We start from the raw sequence: 25,388 nt of genomic DNA on the forward strand, positions 1-25,388 counted from the left end.
AACCCACAGTAGTAGCCTTGGACTTCTGTTTCCTCCCTTCAGCCACTGTATCTGCTGAATTTTAACTGGAACAGATGTTATAAACAGCACCATGGATCTGGTTTTACTATATCTTATATTGCAATCATTTTTAATGTACATTTATAGGATTTTAATGGCTTACATTTAGCAGATAGCTGTGAGCCATTTTGAGCTTTCCCTGTGTGGGGCTGGCCAGTCCAGGCAACCCCCCTCCACCCTGCTCCGGATCGATCCACCCCTCCCCATTCAGGGCCTTGCCTGACCAAGCCACATTTATGTTGCTTTCGACCCTCATAACATGTGTAACACTCCTGGGTTAAGGTATTGGACTAAGATCCTGGAAGTCCAGGTTCAAATCCCCATGGAGGCTTGCTGGGTGACCTTGGCCCAGTTATGCACTCTCAGCTCTGATCTTGGCTAGGATTTGGATGGGCCTCCAAGGAATACCTGGGTCCTGATGCAGAGGAAGGCGATGGCAAACCACCTCTGAACGTCTCTTGCCTTGAAAATCCTACGGGGTCACTGTAAGTCAGCTGTCACTTGATGGCAAAAGAAAAAGAGGAGGATATCCAGGATTCCAAATGCAGCCAGACCACAGATTTATTGAAAGGCAGGTTTTATTTTCAGTCCCTTTCATAATAATCAGCACAGAATGTGTGTTTTCTGTTTCAAGGCCCTAGCAACTCGCGGGCCTCTTTCTCAATCTGATATGGGGGGGTGGGGTTTGGTCCCAATGGGATTTTATCCTTTTATACGCCCCTTCCGCACACGCAAAATAATGCATTTTCAAACTACTTTCACAACTGTTTGCAAGTGGATTTTGCTATTCCACACAGCTTCAAAGAGCACTGAAAGCAGTTTGAAAGTGCATTATTCTGCATGTGCGGAATGAGCCATAGTTTGAATCTTGTTTGGCATATTGCAATCTACTCACCCAGCTTGGAGATACCCCTTTGGTACCTTCATATCTTGCTTGCAGTTTCATCATCTTGGATAATGTGATGCCCATCACAGACCTGGCTGCTTCTTTACTTGCCTCTAGAATATGGGTACACATGTGAAGCGAAGTTATCAGAGCATCAATTTTTTCATGCCAGACCAGACACATGTCCTCCAGAGCAATTAAACACATCATGGCCAAACTGTCCAATACACACCAGTGTCCCAACTTTTCCGCCTCCCTTGTACTTTCTGAACACATAAAGAGGGATATTTCTCCTCTGTACATGGCTTTGTTAGATGACAAAAGCTTTTCCATCTCATGGTTAACTTTATCAAATTATCATTGTTAGCATTCGAGACTGCTGGAAAACTTTTATTTCTAAGGATTGTTCCTCGTTGTTGATATTCTCAGGTGTCAAATGGGTGATGTGGATTAAGTGGGATTATGAGTTACAGTTACAAAGCCATTTCTGGGTAATTTATATTCATGGTAATTCGTACGTTCATTCTGATTTGTTGTAATGATATTGTGGCAAGCTGCCATAGGCAGACAATAGAAAGCTGGGATGCAATTGTTGAAATACATCATCCTCAAGGACCTTTGCAATAAGGCTTCTGCTTCCTTGCTTGATGGAAAGCAGAAGTTCCACAGGTACAGCTTTTTCTTGAAACATGCTCAGTTTTTAGGGAGATGAAAATTGTCCCTTTTAAAATATAACCAAAACACATGCCCCTTCATCTTGCCACATGTATGGACTTACATAAGAAGCCTTTGTTGTTGTCTGGCTGAAAACATAAATTTACTGCAATTTTTGTAGTTAAAAAAAATCATGACAGTTTAAATTACACCATAAAGTCAAGGCAGGAAGAAAAACACATTAAAAATGTTCACGCCATTTTATTAAAAAAACAAAGTTATCGTCGTACAGATCAAGTCACCGTACCGCACAAATGTTGCTCAAGGAAAAAAGTTACTCTACCGAAGTGCAATTCACAGCTGAGAATTATTAGTGGAAGAATCACAGCTAAACGCACAAGCAGCTCCAAAAAGACTTATTAATAAAACAGAAACCTGGTGGTGATGATGGATCGGCTTGTTTTTTCCCCCCCAATTCCGCCTTGCTTACTAGTTTGTAACTTGAAAAGAAACTGGGTGGGATGCTTGGCAGCAGGCGGGAAAACCATGACAGCTTGATCCATCAGCTCAATTAAGTCAAAGAACATGGATTGCAGCCATATGAGAACCATGGGTTTTCATAGGACTGCATTTGACTTTGATCCAAGTCACTTGGTTTAGCCAGACTGGGATGGCCAGAAGATGGTAGCTGTGCAGCTCAGTCCTCTAAGCATGTTTACTCAGTAGTACCAACTTCAGTACTGGTTACATTGGGAATGTGCTAAGACCTTCAGTCAGAAGGGGCTTTTTAAAACCCTTTCCTATTTCCTTGGAGGAGGGAGGAAGGTGTCACCAAACAAAAATGAGCTGTAGATTCATGCAAAGCAAAAGAAGCTGCCTCTTTGTACTTGCATGTATGGTGATAACTCTCAACACTGGACAAGATAAATTCATAGCCGCTCTTGGCTAAATGTAATCTCCCTGTTGAAAGACAGTATACCTCTAAGTACCAAAAACTGGGCACAGAAAAAAAAGGAGATGCTGGATATGGTTTGCTTGTGACCTTCCCAAAGGCACTGAACCACCACTAGATAGAGAGCACCAGACTAGGTGGAGCTTTGGTGTAACCCAGGAAGGTTCTGAAACCTCCTCCTCCAAAACAGGCAAGCAGGCAGGTGCTCTCTTTCCAAGACATGACTGATGAGGCGGCTCGCCTTGATGCGTGCAACGGACGCAGGTCCTTTCCTCAGCACTGCACTGGCCATATTCAGCATTTAGGGAAATTCTGGTGACCTGGCAGTAAACAGCGATTAATCACAGAAGGGGGATTAGGCTGCCCTCTCAGAGATGCCTCCTACACAAGGCTTGGCTCCATGAGCTCACTGTGATGCTGACATGGCAATGATTCCCAAGTGAATACTTTATATTTTGCTTCGCGTTATAGTCTGAGTTAAAAACGACTGAAGCCTCAGGCAGGAAGGGACCTTAACATGCTGAACATAAGCATGCTGAACTGATTGCAAAGGGTCTATCTTACAGGTAAGCATGCTGAAGATTCACAATCCAGGGCTTCCAATGCTAATAATGTTTACTCGTGAGTAAGCCTCACTGAATTAATCAGGTGAACAGGGTGTTTCAGGGTTTCTGCCTGAGGCTCCAATTCTATTTAAGTGCACCTGTAAATCAATTCCGCTGGGAAAAGAAATTGAGGGGATTTTCAGTGAAGGTTCCCAGCCTCTAGACCAGGGGTAGGGAACCTGCGGCTCGAGAGCCTCATGCGGCTCTTCTGCCCTTGCACTGCGGCTCCATGAGCCGAGCCGCCAGATTCATCCTTGCCTGCCCTGCAGGCAGCAGGGCGGGCGCACCAACTGCCCGTGGCCGGCTGGGCAGTGCCGCGGGCTTCCCCTCTCGCCCACCCCATTCGAGAAGGGCAGCGCTTTCCCAGCGGCTGGCAAGGCCAAGCCGTTGGCCCCATCCTTGCCCGCCCTGCAGGCAGCAGGGCGGATGCTTCTCAGAATGAGTGGAGTAAAAGGTAAAAAACTGCAATATATACAGTGTTATCTTTATTTTAAATGTCAAAAATTATTTGCGGCTCCAAGTGTTTTCTTTTCCCATGGAAAACGAGTCCAAACGGCTCTTTGAGTGTTAAAGGTTCCCTACCCCTGCTCTAGACGTTTCCACAGCGGTAAGTGCTACTGAACCCAATGAGATTTGTTTCCCAGTAAATCTGTACAGGACTGTACTACACAGGTGTTGCTTTCGTGTAAACCCCACCCCCTTGCCCAACTGCCACAAATCTCTTGTAAGCTTTTACCAAGATATTTCACGCATTGTAAAAAGCAAACAGAGGCTTCAATGCTTTAGGCCAGGAATCTGCAATCTTCAAGTATCTTCAGAATTCTGACACTGCCTGCCGGACATAGTCACAAAATGGCTGCCACACAACAGTTGCCGCAGGAGATGGAGCCAGCCACAAAACGAATGCCATAGTGAAGATTCTTGTATTGTGATGGCAGCTGCTGCCAAAGCAATGTTTTTCAAAATCTGGAAATCCAATCAAATCGCCCGTGGTTACTCAGAACCCCTTGCTGGGCAAAAGCTCCAACTAGACTGCCCACTTAAAAAAAACACTTGGTAAACACCAGGGAAAGTGTCAGTGGGCACCATCGACAGCTTGTCGGGTACTCCTGCTGTAGGTGATTATAAGTGGGTAGAAATGCAGCAGGGAAAGATGTTCCCAGTATGCAGAAGATGTGATTGGAAATGCTTTACTTGGAGAATTCATGCCCATCTTGTAGCCTGTTAAAAATTAAGACTTTCCAGAAAATTGTTGGCAACCTTCAGCAAACTGGTCAGCCCCACCTGGAGCACCCCACAGAGAAAGCAGCTGTCCCCAGGGCCCTTTCAGATTGGGCTAATGGCACTGAGCCTAACTGGCCCTCATGGACCTAGGAACTGAGTTCCGAGCAAGGAAGTCACAACCGCACATCTGATCACATCAATCTGAAAACATGACGTGTAGTCAAGCCCCCAACATGATGTCATTTTGCAGATATGCGCTGTTTTCATTCATATGCAAAATGTGTGATCCCAGGTCTGTAACCATGCTTCCTTCGCACTTCAAACAGAGCTCTTTATTTGCCACAGTTCATGAGCTCGGCAACTTGAAAAGCTCCATAGCATCAAGCTTCTTCAGGTTTCCTGGTCTATGCCTGTAACACAATGAATTGGTGGAGAAAGTTGTACTGCTACAGACTGCAGAAGGAGAATGGAATTTCTGACTGGTCTTTGTGTGGGAACCTTCCTTGCAGCTACAGATGTACGATAGCTCTGTGTTACTCCCTACAGCGGGAAAATAAATCTACATTCAACCCCCGAACCTCCCCACCGATCTGGCTTCGGCGTGTGTTTTTTAAAAAGGTGCACTTCCATGCAGGTTCTTAAAAAACATGTGATAAGGTGGAGTGGGAGCACCAGAACCGGGATGAATCTGTGTTCGGCGATTGAGCAGTGGGGAGTTCCTGCTGAAACCTTGAGATTTTGCATGAGTATCACGTGATTAATTGACCGTGGAGATTCCATCCGAGTCAGGGGATTCCAGCCAAGTCAGGGCATTACACCTCTACCTCCTTATTTCACTGCCTGTGTATACCAAGCCTCAGAAATCACCATTTAGACATGCAACAGATGACAGCCCACACAGATTCCAGCCACAAAGACTTTTGAGGAAATGAGTACCATGCACTTTTGCTACTTCCAGTGATTTCAATGAGGCCTGCTGCATCTCTGCACAATTTCCTGCTCAGAAGAATTCCCTGGTGAATTGTTTGTTCTTAAACCCAATTATTCTCAAAGCTTCTGAAGGTTGAGGCACACTTTGCATTTATACCCCAAAAAGGTTTTCTTTTTAAGACATTCAGAAATGTCTGCCCCTAAAGCAGTCCACTCCAAAATTTATCCATCTATCAGAGGCTGACTTGAAGAACCCAGAATAGTATATCATGCAGAGACCAGTGATAGCCCCCTTATGGGTATTTTGTGGTTGTAGGAGCATTTCATAAATGAATTAATTTATTTTTCATGATACCTCTTATACCAGAAGACGATGTCCCAGAAAAGAGTCAGAGAACCAACTACCCAGGCTCTGCTTAGAAAAAAAATCTCTTATGACATTGAGCCTCTTTTCCTCCCAAGAAGATCCTTCTTGTGTATGGCTGTGTAATGCAGTGACTCTTTGAGGAAACAGAAAAAGCAGCATCATGTGGTTCAGCTTAATACAGTCAGCTTTCAAACAAACAGTCCTTATGAATGTCAATATAGGATTAAAACGGCAGTGGCTGTTGATATCTCAGAAGCATAGAGGCAGCTGAACAAGCCTGTACACGTTGTCACAGGAATAAGTCCCACCCAGCTCAGAAACACTTACTTCCTTGTAAATGTGCTTAGGAATGGGCTATAAAATGATTTAGTGGTTAGGGGGTATCATGCATAGCTCCTTGCCTCTCTCCAAAAGCTAGCAACTCCAGAACAAGTTATACAATGGTGGGGGGAGCATAAATTATGCAGTAATATGCAAATCATATAATTAACATAATTTATGCATGCTGCAGAACTTCCTAGCATGGAATTTGTACTGCCTACTTTTTTTAGTGCCAAATACGTACCAAACTGGGTTATAGAAAGACCCTGACATTGCTAAATTCAGCTTTACATCTCTAATATACATAATCAGAAGGAATTGTGTGTTAATACTATTGCTGCCAACACATTCAGTGAGGCCTTTATGAGAATATAATGGCGTTACAGAAGAACCTCTGCAAGGGGCTTCAGACATGTATTTTTCCCCCACTGGGTTGAGGGACTTGGCTAAAACCCACAAAGCACTAGAATTTATGTTAAGAAATCTCTTCCCACCACAATCATATCACACTGACAAATGACAAGCTATGTGGTTAATTTGGAAATACGTGAGGTTCAAAAGGAGGAGTTTGCTGTGAACTTCACAAGGGCCCGCCTGCTTTGTTCAGAGCTCAAAAAAAATATTAATACAGATTAGACACCCTTTGGGCAGGACCTGGTCCTTGGTCTCTCATCAGGGAAGATGGAACCAGGTGCTAAACAGAGCAGCTCAACAATTCTTCCACTTGGGTATCTCGATTGCTTACATTGGTATGTTATTGTGTGGTCTTTCCCTCATGTCACGCAGGAGGCTGCTTGAACGTCTTCCAAATTAAAGCCACTCTCCTTCTGCATTCCAGTGCATCAGCATAGAAAAGCAAGGGTGAAGTTTGCTGTGCACCCGGATAGGTGTTGATTGACATCTTAATGCAGCACACACAGCACTCGCCCATTTCTCTCCCTTTCCCGTTTGGTGCCACTGTTCTGAAGTGCAGAAGGGGAAGAGTTTTCATTCATCACTGTTTGCTCTCAGAAAAGGCCTTTTTACATTAATGTTTTAATATTTTTTCATGGCCTTTCTGGATCAGTTAGGATTCCTATACCAGAGTTTTAAAATTCTGGTCTTAGATTTACTAATCTATATTTTTTAAAATGCTGTTTTGTGAATATCCCACACTGGTCCATTTTTCTTTCTCCCAATTATATTTGCAAAAAAAAAATTCCTATCTCCAGAGCCGTTTTCTAGTAACTCCCACTTTCCACCAACCTTATGCTGCCTGTGCACTCCCCCACAGCAGAAGGGTGCCACGCTGACAGCCACAAGGAATTCCTAAACCAGCAGCCTCACTGTCTTCAGTCTCTGTAAGGATCAACCACACAAATCACACCACCAGTGCATCACTACCTGAAAGAGGTACATTAATGTCTACTTGGCTCCAGCAAAGACACACATACACACAGAAAGGCAACCTCTTTCCATGGTGCCGAACTAATCTGACAACATGGCCCTCCTTTCACTATGAGAGAAAGCATCCAGTGGAAGATCTCCATTTGATGGAGAAAAAGGGCTTGATGAACTTCTCCGCAGGGTAAAGGAGGCAAGATCCCACCTTTTGTAAACGTGGGAGGGCGAGGGGGTTAAGAATGGGGAAAAGTTTAACCCCTTGGGCACAGCTTGTTCAACTATGTCTTAGGACTTGAGTAAGCCAGTGTTTGTGGTCCCCCTTCTGATCATCCTTCCCAAGATGAAGTTCATAGCACTGCAATGGTTGCTCCTAGTCTTAACTGCCTCAGCATACGCAAGCTAGCCAGCATTCACCCAGCACACTTGGCGCTGGGTTCACGGCTTCGTCTGAACCCTCAGCAGCTTCCCTGGGCTGCCTGCAAGCTCTGTCATCTCTCTGCAGTCACACATCCGAGGTCCGGATGGTCTCATCGTCCAGGTCATATAGGAAGGGGTGCTCCTTAAAGTTCTGGGGTTCCGACCTGTGCCGTAAGCGTCCTCCCTGCAGGGCTCCAGCATTGCTCTTGGAAAGCACAGGTGCAAACTCAGAGTCCTTCAATTCAGCAGCTTGCTCTTTAACTGCTGGCTGCTGCTTGCCTTCTGGCTGAGGCACAGGTGTCCAAGGCAGCCAACATGATGCTGAGGACCCTTTGAGGGCGGCCTTTTTCTCCTCTCCCAACTGCTTCAATCTAGCAATGGATGGGATGGCTGAGCTGGGCAGGGCGTGGCCTCCACGTTTGCTCATGGACACGGATCTCACTAAGGGCATTTCCTGCATAGAAAGAAAGACACAGCTGTTATTTTTTTTAATAAAATCACCTGAAAATAACAACTTGTCATCACAAGCAGCCTACCAGTTGAAATCCTCCTCCCAAGCCCTGCTCTCTGTGCCCCTGCCTTCAGGTAAACCAGATAGCAACCAGGGTCACAGGTGATGGCACCTCACCTGGGGACACCCTCCCTCCCCTTTGAGGTTTGCCTGACACCTGGTCCTAGTCTCTTTTAGGCACCAGGCCAAAATGTTTCATTTTATGCATGCTTTTAACTAAAGCACTTGATTTGTTAATGTGTTTTATACGGACTGCTTCTAGCTGGAAAATTGTTTTGAGGAACATCATTGAAAGCTGTTAACTGCATTTAACAGCTTAAAACGATCCTCCTTGAAACAATTTTTCCAGCTAGAAGCTTGGGCTGGGTTTTTCTTGTAAATTTTGATTTTTTAAAAAAAAATATGTTGTGAAATGTCACGAGCAGCATCTCGAGACAGGCAGCACAGAAGTGTTCAAAATGAACAAATAATGCCATTTTCAGCATTAGCCTGTACCATAAAGCACCCCTTCCGAGACAGGATATTCCAGAGGAGGTGCCATTTTCCTGCTAAGCTGCACCAACATTGGCTGGATTTAAAAAAATGCTCAAGGGAAGGTTTCATTTGAACTTTGGAAGCAGCTTCAACCCATTCTTCCAAGTTTTGCCTTGATCCTTCCCACTCTGTTGCTAACTCTCCTTTCCGCAGTTGGACAAATTTCTAACTCTTATCAGCCTTGGTAAAAAATTCTTTAAAAGGCAAAGGCAGTGTCTATCTCAGAGGCTAAAGGTGTATTATTGAGCCAGCAGCTGGGACAAGATTTCTCTTATGTAGAACTCCGAACCACTGTATTGCATGGGATGAGACAATTTTGTGGCTGCATCCACAGCTATACCTTAAGACAAGTGTGAGAACCATGCATTTAGGAGACTGAGCCCTTCAGGGATAGGGCGGGATACAAATCCAATAAATAAATGGAAATGTCAGGATTAAATGAATGTATTTTAATTTGCTTTATTTATTTAAAAAGACTTGTATGGAAGGGCGAGTGTAACAGAGAGACCAAATTTTTTTGAATGCTTCATTTGTGCAATTCATTCTTCCGATTATGAGTGAGATAAGGTTGCTTGCAATCCAAAATAGAGTTATATCCTTTTAAATCAATTGGCCTAGGCAATAACTCTTTTTAGGATTGTACTGTAAGCATTCTAGGCCCATACATTTCACCTTTGAAAGTGGAACGATAATCCAAGGAAACAATACCACACTACTGAGTTTTGCCATATTCTTTGTTGTAGCTGTACCTAAGAACATAAGTATAGCCCTGTTGGATCAAACCAGAAGTTTGTCTAGTTCAGCATCCCATTCATATGGTGGCCAACCAGTTCCTCTGGCGGTCTAACAGCAGGCCATAGAGCCGTGGTGGCGAACCTTTGGCACTCCAGATGTTATGGACTACAATTCCCATCAGCCCCTGCCAGCATGGCCAATTGGGAATTGTAGTCCATAACATCTGGAGTGCCAAAGGTTCGCCACCACTGCCATAGAGGCCAAAGCCTTTCCTCTTGGCACTGGTAATGAGGTTTACTGCTTCTGCACATGGAAGATCTCTTTAGTCACCAGGAACTGTAGACCAATCTTTTATGTGGGAAGGTGGAAACAGCCAGAAAACCCTCTCTGGCTGTTTTGCCCGTTACTTCTCTTAATCCCCCAGCTTCCCATTCTTGGTCTTGTGCTGGAGACAGCCAAAGCCCGGAAAACTCCTCCTGGAAATGAGCTATTTGTCAAGTTTTTGCCGAAGACATTCAAATAAATGATGTCTGCTTAAAACAACAACCCCAGTTAATTGATGCTGAATGTGCAGCAGAAAGGATATGACCTACCCTTGGGCAGCTCTTTAGTGCTTGCACCGCCCCCGTGATCATTTTAATCCAGCTGTGCATATCCTCAGGACTATAGGCCTGAAAAAAAAACACACACCAGCCAAAAACCATGAGACGCCTCTCTGGGCTGCGCATAAACTTAAAAGTTGAGAAAAGCAAACGCTCAAATTGAATTTAAAGGCAACGAGCCGGCATGGCTTACCTGGCCCCTCAAACTGGAACCAGAGAGATGTAGCTTAACTGGGTGAAGCTGTGCCAGTTGCTCTTTCACAGGCCCCTTCTGCACGTGCAGAATAATGCACTTTCAATCCACTTTCAATGCACTTTGCACCTGGATTTTACTGTGCAGAATAGCAAAATCTACTTGCAAACAATTGTGAAAGTGGACTGAAAGTGCATTATTCTGCACATGCGGAAGGGGTCACAGTCTACAAGATAGAACAGAAGGGAAAGATCCACTATACTGCCCTGAGCTGCTCGGTGCAGTGGGCAGGGGGAGAATGAAAACGGTTTTGCCCGCTTGTGCACACAAGATCTGTTCTGCGCCTGAACATAAAACAGAAGGTTTTGTGAAAATATGTCCTAGTTTTCCTTTTTTTACATTTGTATTCCATTCCTCCTCCAAGGAACAGAACACCTCTCTTGCTCGTTTTACCCTCACAGCAACTTTCTAAAGCAAGTTAAGTGACAAGAGAGAAGAAGGAAATCCTGCAAAAGCAGAAAGGAGTTTCGCAACCAATTTAAGAGATCGTGGAATTGCCTCGGTTTCCTTTTCCACTCCTGTCACTGTCTGAGCTGGAAAAACTGCCAGGGTCAGAGTGAAGAGCAAACAACCTTCCAAATTTCCACTAGGGGGCAGAAACGAGATAAAACAAATAAGTACTCAGAGTTTAAAAAATCCAGCTTTCTTGTTCTGAGACGGCGTGCCTGCTCAAGAAAGCTGCAGTCCCCCTCTGGAGTCAATGGCTCTGGTTCACACAAAGCTGACACGATAGTAAAAAACCCCTAATGGGCAAACGTGGGCAAGTTCACGTCATTTCTTGGGTTTCTTCTAAGAGGTAATCAAAGACAGTGGATGTTTTTGTCTCAGCCCCCAAATAATGCATTTGAAAAAATTTCACCCCTTTCCCTTTCCAAGGTCCCTGTTGACACCTTTTCCTGGTGCCTCCCAAAAAAGGGAGCATAGCCAGGAGAGCCAGCATGGTGTAGTGGTGAAGAGCAGGTGCACTCTAATCTGGAGAACAGGGTTTGATTCCCCGCTCTGACACTTGAGCTGTGGAGGCTTCGCTGGTGAACTAGATTAGCTTGTGCACTCCATGCCAGCTGGGTAACCTTGGGCTAGTCACAGCTTTTCTGAGCCCCAACCACCTCACAGGGTGTTTGTTGTGATGAGGGGAGAAGGAAAAGGAGTTTGTAAGCCCCTTTGAGTCTCCTTACAGGAGAGAAAGGGGGGATATAAATCCAACTCTTCTTCTTTTACCAGCAGGGCTTCCAACAGGAAACTGGAAATGTAAATTGATGGTGCAGATTTTTAAAAGGGTTTTTTGGGGGGAGGGGGGCAGCAGTTGCCAGCACAGTATGTGGATCTTCACCGCATGACTGGAGGTAAGATGTGCAAGAAAATATTTTCAAACAATACATTCGTTTTAAAAGGTGTCCTGTCAAATAGAGCTTCAGCCTGAAATGATGAAGAGACACTACTATAGTTATACATGGCCTTGTTCCTTGACATTCTGTTGGCTCCACCTAGGGTTGCCACCATGGGTTTGGAAATACCTGGAGATTTGAGGGTAGACCCAGGGATGGTGGGGTTTAGCGAGGGGAAAGACCTTGTCACTTTTCTTTCTGAACTCTCTCAGCCCCACCAACAACACAAGATGTCTGTTGTGAGGAGGAGAAGGGAAGGCGATTGTAATCTGCTTTGAGACTCCTTAAAAGTAGAGAGAAGTGGGGTATAAAAACCAACTTCTCTTCTTCTCGTCTTTAGTTATCTGCTTTTCCTGGGAGCTATCTCAGGCCCCTTCCGCACATGCAAAATAATGTGTTTTCAAACCACTTTCACAACTGTTTGCAAGTGGATTTTGCTATTTCACACTGCTTTAAAGAGCACTGAAAGCAGTTTGAAAGTGCATTATTCTGAATGTGCGGAAGGAGCCTCAGATTCTTCTGAACTTGAACCAGCCACCTGCTGCTGCACAACTCCTCCCAGACCCTCCAGACCTAAATCCAGCACCACATAATTGCTTTCTTGGATAAATGGGAGGTTGCTCAAACCACTATTCACCCCCTATAAAGTGTAAAGAAACAGCATGGGTTACAGTTGTGGTTATTCCAACATGAATATCCCCGAGTGCCTCGAATATATGTGGGAAAATCAAATATGCTGAATGTTAGAGCTGTTGGAGGGTAAAATGAACAGGCAAGAAAAGATGCCTGATCCTGAGGCAGACCACTGGCCTATTTAAAACAGCACAGTCTCCTCTGACGGGAGGTGGCTTAGAAGAGGGGGTTTTTTAAGGCATTTTTAAAAAGTATTTCATAGCCTTCCTAGCCAAAGGCCTTTTAATTGGACGCTGCAAAAACTGAATGTCGGTCCTCTTTCACAGTTCTTCCACTGATCTGTGGCCCCTCCCATCAAGATGGACCAAGGCACAATTCTTGCCCCCCCCCAAGAACCCGCTGCACTGTTCTGTGACTGAAAAACAGACACAGTCAACTGTAACTCCTTCACAGGTGCAAGAAACAGCGCTGCTTTGCAAAATCACTCAAACATCCCTTGTTCTCATCCTCTTATGATGATGTTCCTCCCTATTTTGAATTTGACAACTCTAGGGAGAAGGGGTGTAGACAATTTCAAAACTGCTTAAAATTTTGCTAAGACCCTGTGCAATTCCTAAGCTCTAAAATTACTTTTTAAAAAGTCCTGCCTTTCCTCCAAGGACTTCAGAATGGTGAATATAACTCTGCCCCTGCTTAATTTTATCTTCCGGCAATGCTGAGAGGTAGTTAGACAAAAGATGACTGACCCAGTAAACTTCATAGATTGGAACCTAGGTATCTTTGGTCCTTACTCAAACCACTATTTCACATTGGTGCTCTGGTACAAAGGTTGCTGGGTGAATGACTGCTACAGCTGTCTATAAGCTCTTCAGGCATAGCTGATATTATATTATTGGGTCATAGAACAACTTCTCAAGGGCAATTTCATACATCAGGACAGGGTTGCCAGGGGAGAAATAGGGTGTGTGGTTTTACCCAGAAATTTTGTATAATGCTAGAGCAGGGGTCTGCAACCTGTGGCTCTCCAGATGTTCATGGACTACAATTCCCATCAGCCCCTGCCAGCATTCCCATCAGCCCCTGCCAATTGGCCATGCTGGCAGGCGCTGATGGGAACTGTAGTCCACGAACATCTGGAGAGCCACAGGTTGCAGACCCCTGTGCTAGAGCATCCCCATTTTCTTCCACTGGCACCTGAGATGCTGACAAGCAACCAGCTGGAATGCTGGGAGATCTCCCACTACAGGAGGAAGCTTGGAACCACCAATGACAGTGCTAAGGAACACACATGATTCACAGGCAGACTAGCAGTGGTCCTTCCCAGAGCATATGTGCCAGTTGTCTGCTAAAGTAAGAGCCTGGCCAATGGCCTGGTGAGGATGTGGGCCTGCTAAAGAGTCCAGGGATAAGCCACTATCAAATGCAACGAACAGCCTTGTACCTGCTGCTCCCGGGAGCCAGCTGCCAACTGTTCCCCAGCATTTGTCACTGGACTACCCACCACTGCTGCTCCAGAAGGGCCAATGGAAAGATCATGGAGGCAAAGCTTCCACCCTGCGTGGCTGTTGTGGGAGGAAAGAGCTGCCTAACCTCTGCCACGCCAGACTCCCCAAAGGGAGACGATGCTCCCTTTGGGTGAAGAAGTCCAGCCTACACAGGCAGACTATACGATGCTCTCATGTGGATCCCATCCATCTCAGAAGGTGAACTGTGTTCAGTGTCTTCAAGGTTCTTCACTCCAGCTGCACGTTATCATTATCAGATATTCATCCAACTTTTCTCCTCTAAGTGGAGGAGACCCCAAATAGCTGTAGGGTCATTCTTCCCTCCGTTTTACCCACACAACGACCCTGTGAAGTACGTTAGGCTAGGAAAGAGAGAGTGACTAGCCCAAGGTTGCCCAGTGAACTTCAGTGGCAGAATGAGAATTTGAACCTGGTTCTGAGACTCATAGCTACATGACACGTTCACAAGCAGCATCTTCACACAAACCAGCTGAAGAGAATTACCAAACTAACGTACTGCACATAAACAATCCTTGTCTTGGGCTCTCATTTGCATCTGTCTAAATAAGTCTTTGATATAAATATGATGAACTGGGGAAGTGAGAAAGCCACAGAAGCAGCTCCCATGGCAAGCTGAGTCCCCAGAGATCAAACAGACCAAAAATGCCTATAGAAGATATTTCCTCACTTACCCTTTCTGCATGAAAGATTGCCAGCAAAGCATCCTGTTTATCAGGGAAAGGACTATGCCAACTGTCAAGAGCTAAATTTACTGCTCAGAAAAATAAACTCAAAAGACACAAACAACAGGAACCCATTTTTTTAAAAAAAGAGAGGGTTTATTAACCACCCAAGAACCTTCCTGCATTGCTAAGCTTTCAAACTTTCCCCCTCAGGGAGCTCTTTGGACATTCAGACAACAAACCAGTGGGCTGCACAAACTGGCTAAATGTGACATGATTAACATGAACAGCAGCCCAGTGTAAGCAACTCTTTGGCTGCGTAGAATTTTAAACTCCTCTGGGAGATCCCAGAGCCTCTGGGCAGCCTTTTGCCATTCACTGCTTATCTTATCTCTCCTTCAGAGGTCAGCTACTCCTTCTTCATCCTCTTTTCCCCTCCAAGGGGCAATTACCAGCTAAAAATATATAAGTTTACACAATTGGGAGGAAGGTGGCCAGGGGGATCTCCTACCTCTTCCAGCTCTCTCTGTTTGGAAATCTCTAGAATTTTAAGTCAGATGTTGGCTTACATGTGACTGTTTCTCAAACAATGAGGGTCTCGTGGAGGTCTCAGTTTGTACAGGGAATAGCTGGGCCTACCCAGCTGCGTTGCTACATTGAACATGTGAATGAGAGCATGCCCAGCACTTCCCTGAGGTTACCTGTTGCCATACAGGATTATCAGTCATCATTTGTAGAGGCTCCACAAAGAAGATTCGTTATTTATGGAATAGCTTTCCTTGAAGATGGTTGCTTCATCATCTTCAAGCTCGCTTTCTTGAATGGATCTTCTCTTCGAGGAGCCTCTACTGATCTTTCTCAGACCCCCAAAGTTCCTCACAATATAGTTTTTTGTTAGTTTTTTTCTAAAGTACCCTTTCCTATTCATATGGCAGACATTTTACCTGGATGTAGAAGGTCCTGTAGCTTGTTATGATTTCGAAAAGATTGTCCCGCATTAGAAGGTCGCTAGAAATAGAGAGAGAGGCATTCACAGGAAATTCATCACACAGATGTTCTCCTTTATAGCAAGTATTCTACAAAAGTGACACAGTTTATTGAGCTTTAGCTCAATAATGTAGACTAATTAAAGGTATTGGGAACAGGGGATAAAAAAGATAGCTATCTTTTTTCCTTCTTGGGCTAACAGCACACTGAGTGGGTGATACAGTACAGAAGGATGAGTTAAGGGGAAAAGCTCTTCCTCAAAGCTATAGAACTGGCTCATATTGAGGGTTCTTGTGACATTTCAAAACCAAAGAACACATCAGGGCAGGGACGGAGCGAGGGGGAAGTACGCCCGGTGCGCGCGTGCGCCACATGCCCCTCCATGCCCCGCCCCCGGAATGCCCCCAGAACACCTCTGCGGGGGTGCCTGCCTGGTGCGTTGTGCACCCCCTTGGCGCTACACGGCTGCATCAGGGAGTTTAGATTATGAAAGTCCCATATCACATGTACTATGATTCTTAGCAACAATTCCAAGGCTAAAATCTCCCAGAGATTGGAGGAAAGTCATACCCAGATTTGACTAGACATTCATGAGTCTTCTGTATATCCTTCAGAAGGACTGACCGCAATGGTTCCTTATCCTGAGGAGAAAAACAAAACGGATGTTTAGGGTGAAAGCAGATGTCATGCTGGTCCCAGAGGCAGATAATATTGAAGTAATACAGTTTAGTAGGCCAACTGAGTTGGGAGGCTAGCAAAATTTCCATATTGCACAAAACTCTTCTTTATGTCCCACCTGAAACAGAGTTCTTCACAATTCAGAAGCTCACTATTTTATTAATCCAGCAAGAAGGTCGGTTATATCAGCATACCATTATTTATTGGAGTTAATGTGAACATTTGGAAAGTGGGTCAGTGCAAGCCAAATAAATGTGCATATGTAGTTATGATGAGCTGGCATGTCGTTGTGTGTTGGCGTGAGAAGCGGGATTCATAATGCTTGGATGATGTTCAAACACTCCCTGCTGGAGAAGGATAACTCTAGAATTCCCCTGTCCATCAATACATACCATTATTTCAATTTTGTAACACTGGTTATTTATTTAAAACAATTGTACCCCATGCTATTCAGCACAAAAAGGCTCATAGAGCAGCCTCAAAATCTATAAAGAATGCTAAAAATCACACTGTAAAAACCCTAAAAACCATGATAAACCAAATATGCCAACAGTAACTTACTCATCAATCATAAAAACAATGCACCAAATGGAACAGCACCAAAAATCTTCTCTTTAAAAGCCAAAATTAAAACTATTTTTTTAAAAGCCAGAACAAACCCAACCAATGAGCCTAAATTAATCATTCCAAAGCCTGTAGGAAAATTAGGTTTTTAGCTGATGCCTAAAATGGACCCAACGGGGAGGAATTTTTAAAATTAGCGACTGAATATTGTTACACATATTGTTGCAACATTACATCAGGTTCTCAAAATTCTCAGCTTATTTTTTTTTAAATGTAAGACACTCTCCCTTTCCTTGCAGAGCTATGCCTTTCCTCTTATATATTTGGAATTAGAAAGGGGATATAGACTTCCACCTTTTTTTAAAAAAATGAAAGCCTGGAATTCAGGTTCCCTGAATTCAGGGAACACAGATTTTTATAACATTATAATGATATTCAACTGCCAATTAAAACAAAAACTGAAAAAGCCACATGAATCTACTTTACAAGGTGACTGTATAAATGACTGAAATTAATCTATGAAGTTATCCGAACACTTCAAACATCCTAACCATTATTATGATGACCGCTTCACCATAAGGACAATGTACATTTGATTCTATGGGATCTTTTTATACAAAATACAGCAAATGCAAATGACAATTCTGCACAGTATACCTGCTCACACTTGAAGTAACTGATGGAAACGTTGTCCAGGGTAAAGTACCGTCGTTTCCAGCTCTTCCTCTGAAAGACAGAAAGGAAGCCCCTTCTAATGTGAATGCTTTCCCCATCTTCCAAGAACACTTCAGTGCAGTCCTGAACACTTCAAACACAACAAAAGCTTGCGATAAGGATTGGGCATTTCAAAGAGGACTATTGTTATCAACCATGAAAGAGAAATGGAACATTTATCTCAAATTACCCTTGCTGTCTCAGTGAAGAGTCTAGGGTTTTATACAGGATCCAACATTACTGCTGGGCAAGTAAATGGCGCTGCAAAAAATGTTTTCGTCCAATTTCATCAAGCCTGGAAGATGAGCCTCTATTGTGATTCAGACAATCTAGCCATACCACAGCAACATCAAGATTAGACTACTGTAAAACACACTTATATGGGTCTGCCCTTGCAATCAACCCAGATACTCTAGTTCAGGGGTCTGCAACCCGCGGCTCCGGAGCCACATGCGGCTCTTTCAGCCTTATACTGCGGCTCCGCGTGGCCTGGAGGTCGGAGGTTAGCATGGGCGTGTCCCTCCAGGAAAGGTGAGTGGAGGGGCCAAACTGGAGGCGTCTCCATGCAGAGCCACCTCTCTGGCTCAGTAGATCTTCGGGGCCATGGAAAACGGGTCCAAATGGCTCTTTGGGTGGTAAAGGTTGCTGACCCCTGCTCTAGTTGGTACAGAATGCTGCAGATTGGTTATTATCAGAAGCTAGATGGGTCATGCCAATTACATCCATTTTGCAGCCACTCCATTGGCTATTGGGCCCAATTCAAGGTACTAATGATCCTATAGAAAGCCCTGAACAGCCTTGAAACCTCATATTAGAAAGAACACTTCTACTCCTATGTTCTGCCATGACAGTTCCACGCATTGGTCCAGGACCTTCCTCAGGTGTCAACCTGCAAATGGGCAAGATCAAAAACTGAGCTATGTGCTTTCTATGTTGTGGCCCCTGCCTTGCAGTTTGGCCTGCCCAAGGAGGTCAGGAGGACTCCCATACCTGTAATTCTATAAACTATGTTACACACAGTTCAGGACCATTCTTCTATAAAAAGCAATAGGGATATACTATAACAGAACAGTTATTCTTTGATCTGATCCAGCTAGGAAGTTCTTATCTGCTTCAAAGTTATCATACAGGGAGAGTTTCAGAAAAAAGTCCTCATCTGATGCAAATAAATAGTGGCAGCCATTCCCAGTCTGAACATCTCATTCCAGCAGTTGGAGCCAGAATGTCAGGTCTCTATTGCCTTCCACCACCTGTTTGCTCGCCTTTTAGCATACTGTAAACAGCACATATTGTAAACAGCACAATTTTAGCATATTGTAAAGAAGCACAAAAGATTATTCAGCCCTCCATATTACTACTACCTAGGGCAATAACAGTATCACAAAGGAAGGCCACGGGTGATACTCACCACATTCCCCTGCTTTACACAGTAGCCGCTCTTGAGAAGAGGAGGACCAGTTGTTTTGGTACCTGAAGTGGGGATGCAGCTCTGAGACCGTCTCAAAAGAGGGTGAGCTGCTACCTCACCACCTTCAGAGGAGTCCCCTCCATTCTGGCAGGTGGGGCAGGCAGAGAGAGAGAGAGAGAGAGAGAGAGAGAAAGGAACAGAAACAATTAGATCCTGAAAGAAATAACAAGGCAGCTGGGGCAAGAAAAATGCAAGGCTAAGCATCCATCGGTAACTGGAAGAGATTCTGCCACTTACGGCTATGGCAGAATTCTTAAATCTTAATGATAGATGAAATTAATGGTTAGCTAGCATGGATGCCACGGAGTATCAAATTTCCATGCATATATGGCAAATGTACATGTGGATTGTATGTCTGTGTTTGTGTGTAAAGTGCTGTCAAGTTGTAGCTGATTTACAGCAATCCCAGCTAGAGGCTTTCAAGGCAAGTGAGAAGCAGGGGTGGTTTGTCATTGCCTTCCTCTGCAGAGTCTTCCTTGGTGGTCTCCCTTCCAAGTACTGACCCTGCTTCAGAGATCTGATGAGATCGGGCTATGCCATGCCACCTTCCCAAACCGGGAGATTTCCCTTGTTGAACCCGGGATATTTGGACCATGCAGAATCAACCACTGTGGAGTTTTGCTTCAGCCACAAGCACATTAGGTGGCCTTAAGGAAGCCACTGATGCCTCGTCCTTTCCAATCTGCAAAACTGGCCAGACACCATCCTACCTTGCAGGGCTCTTGTAACTATTACTGAGAGAACATACAGTATGTAAAGTACTCTGAACTCCTGAAATACATGCTATATATCAATATCGTTAAATCTGAGCTTTAGTTTTGTCGCCTGACTGTATTTTGCATATCACTTCTGCATAAGGCTAAAACTTTTCAACTAGCCCCTGCTCTTGTGGATCTAACAGAAGCTTGATCTACAAACATTAGCAAACAATAATCTCTGATGCTTTCAGCAGACAGAACCGCTATTAGAGGCACAAGGGAACGCCAGTGCTCTTTTTACCTGGTCAGCTAGGAATCCGACTTCCACCACGATACATTTACTTATGTGCTGAGCAGAACATAGAAATGACCTGGTGCTACTTAACAGCTCTGCCCAACCTTCCTTGCTTCAAACTTCCCCTGAGCTTTGCCAGCAAAGGTCTTTGTACTTCTGGAACTAAAGGAGCATTGCAGGAAGAACAATGTGTCCACTGAATTTCATGGCAGTGCAGAGAAAGCAAATCAAACAGCACCAGAGGAAGAATTTTGCTTTCCTTTGTAAAAGGAGAGAGACTCTAGGCTGTATGGCTACAAAGATATATTAGACAGAGGCGTAGCTCCAAGGGGAAGGGGGGGACACACTGCGCGCCCCCCCCATCGGGTTGTGGTGAGGGCATTCCAGGGGTGTGGCAAGGGCGTTCGGGGTGGGATGCGGGCGTTCTGGGGTGGGGCAGGGGCGGAGGACGCACCAGTGCACCGGGCACTTTCCCCCCTTGCTATGCCTCTGATATTAGAACATGTGTAGGTCAATTCTACTTAAATCTCAGAAGGAAGAGGAGATGGCTGAACAAAGACTGGGAAAAGGGTATTTATCAGCATACTGCACAGCTCCTTGGGTTACAAAAATCAGTTATAATTTTTTAAAAGTATAGTACAAAGCAAACCGGACATTATCAAATTGGCATTGATATACCCAGGTAGCAGAATTACATGTTCACAAAGGTGGTTTTCCTAGGCACAGAATTTTGGTTTAACTACAGAAAGAGAGCTTGGAAAGTTTGCAGACTTTGCTCCACTTTTTGCTAGAAGTCAAAAAGCCAGAATACGTATCCAGAAAGCAAAAGGGCTACAGCTGTCTGAAAGACAAATGTACATGGGATAAAAGGAAAGGCTCAAAGGTGGGGGTGGGGGGAGGCATAATACAATGAGAATATACAATGGACAAAGATTCAGAAAAGTAAGCTAGTGTTTCCAACTGCCTTCTAGTTGAAGAAATCAAACGGTTCAATGACTGTACTTTTCATTTTTTTACTTCAACAGGATGAGCCGAAAAGCTCTGGAAAAGAAAGTAGGGTTTTGCTCACAGCATAAATTACATGGATGAGTGCCCACTTCATATTTTTTAATAAGTACAGTTCCCTGGTGACAATGGGGCAGACACACTGTGCCATTGTGTCCCCCATTTCGGGTGGCCTGGTCTGTTGGTGCGTCAGGCTCCCTCGGCACAGAGGGTCAGCAACAAAGCCCGGCACTGTCACTGCTGGGCTGAGAATAAGCTGTGGTTTTGTGTCTGAACAGAAGAGCTACGTTCAGCAAAAAACAGCAGCCCAGAGGATGACATTTGCCCCTCTTGAGCGCCATTAAGGCGAAAGCCTGACAAGTCCCACAGAGAGACTGGCAGAAGTCAAACTAGAGCAAATAGGGAAGAAAGTTTACAAACAGGAATGAAAAATGGGACTTGGCTGTAGAGGGGGAAAAAAGAAAAAAAAAGCTTCATCTGGGAGCAGGCCATGAGGTAAGTATCCATGTGGCTTGTTTTGAAGAACTTGCTTAGAGATTTATGGAGTGATCTGACTCAAGCTTTTTTTGTAAAAAATGGGCAAGAACAGATTAGAGCTTGCCAGCATCTGAATGTTCTGGACATTTTACAATAAAACCCTCCTGGGACTGAAATCCCAACGTTCACTAGTCTGCAAAGTTTCAACTGAATCTACACTCAGCACCCCAGTCTGTAATTTTCCCAAATTCCTTTTTACAACAGATTAAGAAATGGCAAACAGTCCTCACTAACCTTAAGTATCAAGTGAAAGAACCCAGAAGGCATAAATTCCAAGCACCATCTCTGGGGGCGGGTTAGGGTCTTAACCCTATGGTGTAGCACAGAGCAGGTCTTGTCCTTCTACCATGTGACAAATCTTCAAGCATTTGAAAAGTATAATTTTGTCCCCTCTCAGTCTTCTCTAGGCTAAACATAACCCAGTTCCTCCAACTTTTTCTCGTAGGGCTTATTTTTCCCTGCCACTCATTCACAACAAAGTGGAGCATGCCATCAAGAGGTCGAGCAATTAGGTGATAGTGAATGTTAACATAGAGCCAAATCGTTTAATTAAACTAGGAGGGCCCAAGGCATTAATTAAGACCGACTCTCATAAAACAAGCATTTGGTAACAGTGGTCATAAAACTGAGGAAAGACTTCCTATGCACTTCATGCACTCTGCTCCGAGCATATCGTTGGCACAACTTGCTTTGTTCTCTAGCCTGCCCCATCCTGAGGGCTTAGGGTAAATTAGAGTCAGAGCAAAATGAAGTCAGTAATTAAGATAGAGTACTAAGAGATTATTTTTGCATTCAGCAAAAGCACCTGGTACAGTCTTCCTGGGACAAACCACATCAGAAGGCAGGGGTGGTAGTGTTCCCATGTTTGAATACTGCTGTACATTAAGAGGAATGAGGAACTTTCTTCCTGACATGATAGCTGCCCAAGGACAGGAAGCTTAACATGGGGAAGAAATATGAGTACTTTGCACTTATTATATGTGAATTTTGTAATATTTTGTAAAATGTCATAGATGTACTATGTACAGAAAGTCCATCTATAAACAAAGTGTTACAACTGCTTTAATCAAATATGCTGGCATTCAGCATAAGAAGAAGAGGAGGAGTTTGGATTTATACCCCACCTTTCTCTCTTGTAAGGAGTCTCAAAGCAACTTACAAACTCCTTTCCCTTCCTCTCCCCACAACAGACACCTTGTGAGGTAGGTGGGGCTGAGATAATTCTAAATGAACTGTGACTAGCCCAAGGTCACCCAGCAGGAATGTAGGAATGCAAAAACTATATCCAGCTCACCAGATAAGAGTCTGCCACTCATGTGGAGGAGTGGGGAATCAAACCCGGTTGTCTAGTTTAGAGTCCACCCCTCTTAACCACTGTGTCATGCTGGCTCTCAAACACATGCTATGCCATTGAGCTGCAGACCCCCTCTATGATGGGCAAAAGAACTGTTGCTGGGTTGGCACCAAACACTATTTGGAAAAAGTGCCACTTGAGATGACACCGGGCCAATTCACACTTATGCAAGTCACACGGAAATGATAATTCTATAACTGAATACATATGGGTAGAGTGGGAGAGGGGGGCTGAGCAAGGGGGCCTGAGTTCAAGACTTTACTCAGCCATAAAGTTCATTTGGTGACTGGGCCCAATTGTAATCCTAGCCTACCTCACAGGGTCGTTATGATGACAAAACGGGAGAAGGTTTGTTCATATAAACAAACCTGAGAATTGCTGGAGAGAAAAATGGGGGGAAATGTAGTAAACCCATTTCATCCTTACAACTAAACTTGTGCGGTAGGTTAGTCTGACAGGGCCACAGTAACCCACTGAAGCAGAGATCTTAATCTAGATATCCTCCGTACTAACCCAACAATAACGACCACACTATTTGCACTTTGGATCAGGAGATATGAAAGCTGTGATCTGTGACGACTACTTCACACATTATTATTATTATTATTATTATTATTATTATTATTATTATTATTATTATTATTATTATTATTATTTATTGTATTTATAAATCGCCCTCCCCCGAAGGGCTCAGGGCGGTGAACAAAACATAGAAATAGAGCACACAATAAAATCAGTAATCTCAAATTGGATTAAATAAACATTAAGCAGTGGCTCTATCAATGTTAAAATCACCCCATTAAAAACAGCGATCAGTCAAATTTATAGATGGCGTCCTACTAACAGATCCCCAAAGAAGAAAAAGAGGAAGGAGCGGTAGGATCCACAGATGTTACAGAAAGAAGAAAAAAGGGGGGCGCCATCAGCGGCCGGCCTCCCCAAAGGCCCGGTGGAACAGCTCGGTTTTGCAGGCCCTGCGGAACTCGTTAAGGTCCCGCAGGGCCCGCGTAGCTGGAGACAGAGCGTTCCACCAGGCAGGGGCCAGAGCTGTAAAAGCTCTGGCCCAGGTGGAGGCCAGCCACATCATTGAGGGGCCAGGGATCACCAGCAGATTGGTCTCTGCTGACCGCAGAGGTTGATTTGGGACATATGGGGCAAGACGGTCCCGTAGGTACGGAGGTCCCAGGCCGCGTAAGGCCTTAAAGGTCAATACCAACACCTTGAAAATGATTCGGAATTCAACCGGCAACCAGTGCAGGCAGCACAGCACAGGTAGAATATGGTCTCTGGCGGCACCCCCTGTAAGCAGACGAGCCGCCGCATTCTGGACCAGTTTTAGTTTCCGAATCAGACGCAAGGGAAGGCCCGCGTAGATCGAGTTGCAATAGTCTAGACTGGAGGTGACTGTTGCATGGATCACAGTAGCCAGGTCCGTTTGGGAGAGGAAGGGGACCAGCCGCCGGGCCTGACGGAGGTGGAAGAACGCAACCCGGGTTATTTGGGCCACCTGGGTCTCCATTGAAAGAGACGAATCCAGGTGGAACCCCAGGCTGCGAGCGGAGGAGGCCGGTGCCAATGTAGCCCCCTCCCACACCAGCGGCTGAAAATCCCCAGCATCTCCTTCCCGCCCCAGCCAGAGGATCTCCATCTTCGATGGATTCAGTTTTAACCTGCTCTGCTTCAACCAACCAGCAACCGCCTCCAAGCACTGCTGGAGAGCCGCAGGGGCGATGACCGTTCCCCTCTCCATCAACAGAATGAGTTGAGTGTCATCAGCATATTGATGACAAGTCAGCCCAAAGCTCCGTACCAGCTGAACAAGGGGTCGCATATAGATGTTAAATAATAGCGGGGACAACAGCGCTCCCTGAGGCACACCACACTGAAGTGGGCACCTCTGGGAGGCTTGGTCCCCACACCACACTTGCTGTGTCCGGTCCTGGAGAAACGAGGCAATCCACTGAAGGACAGTGCCTCGCACCCCAGAAGCGGCCAGGCGGGGGGGTCAAAAGGTCGTGGTCGACCACATCAAACGCTGCAGTGAGATCTAACAACACCAGTAGCGCCAATCCGCCTCGGTCTAGCTGTATACAGAGCATATCTGTGACAGCGACAAGAACAGTCTCCGTCCCAAGCCCAGCACGGAAGCCGGACTGGAAGGGATCAAAAGCCGATGTGTCCTCCAGAAAGCCCAGAAGCTGCTCCAACACCACTCTCTCAATTACCTTCCCCAGAAACGAAAGATTCGAAACGGGGCAGTAATTGGCCAGATCGCCTGGATCTAATGATGGTCTTTTCAAGAGTGGGCGGACCACTGCCTCCTTCAGCCCACCCAGAAAAACTCCTTGCTCAAGGGAGCTATTGATGATGTTCAACAGGTGGGGCTGTAGCTCCACCTGGCACACTTTAATAAGCCAGGAGGGGCACAGATCCAGAGGACAGGTAGTA

At 45.0% G+C, this 25,388-nt stretch overlaps 1 protein-coding gene across 1 annotated transcript in view; it reads right to left on the reverse strand.

Annotated features, from left to right (window-relative positions):
* Positions 1–3,673: 3,673 nt before the first annotated feature.
* Positions 3,674–25,388, reverse strand: part of PLEKHA2 (pleckstrin homology domain containing A2) — a 61,964-nt gene continuing 40,249 nt past the window's right edge. The window contains exons 7-12 of the mRNA XM_048482968.1: positions 18,992–19,135; positions 17,527–17,595; positions 16,198–16,268; positions 15,585–15,648; positions 10,173–10,250; positions 3,674–8,253 (exon numbers count right to left, since the gene is read on the reverse strand). Coding sequence (XP_048338925.1) covers positions 7,885–8,253; positions 10,173–10,250; positions 15,585–15,648; positions 16,198–16,268; positions 17,527–17,595; positions 18,992–19,135 — 795 coding nt within the window. The 3' untranslated portion in view covers positions 3,674–7,884. The remainder of the gene's footprint in view (positions 8,254–10,172; positions 10,251–15,584; positions 15,649–16,197; positions 16,269–17,526; positions 17,596–18,991; positions 19,136–25,388) is intronic.

The sequence above is a fragment of the Sphaerodactylus townsendi genome, unplaced genomic scaffold, assembly GCF_021028975.2.
Source record: "Sphaerodactylus townsendi isolate TG3544 unplaced genomic scaffold, MPM_Stown_v2.3 scaffold_32, whole genome shotgun sequence".
Classification (NCBI taxonomy): Eukaryota; Metazoa; Chordata; class Lepidosauria; order Squamata; family Sphaerodactylidae; genus Sphaerodactylus; species Sphaerodactylus townsendi.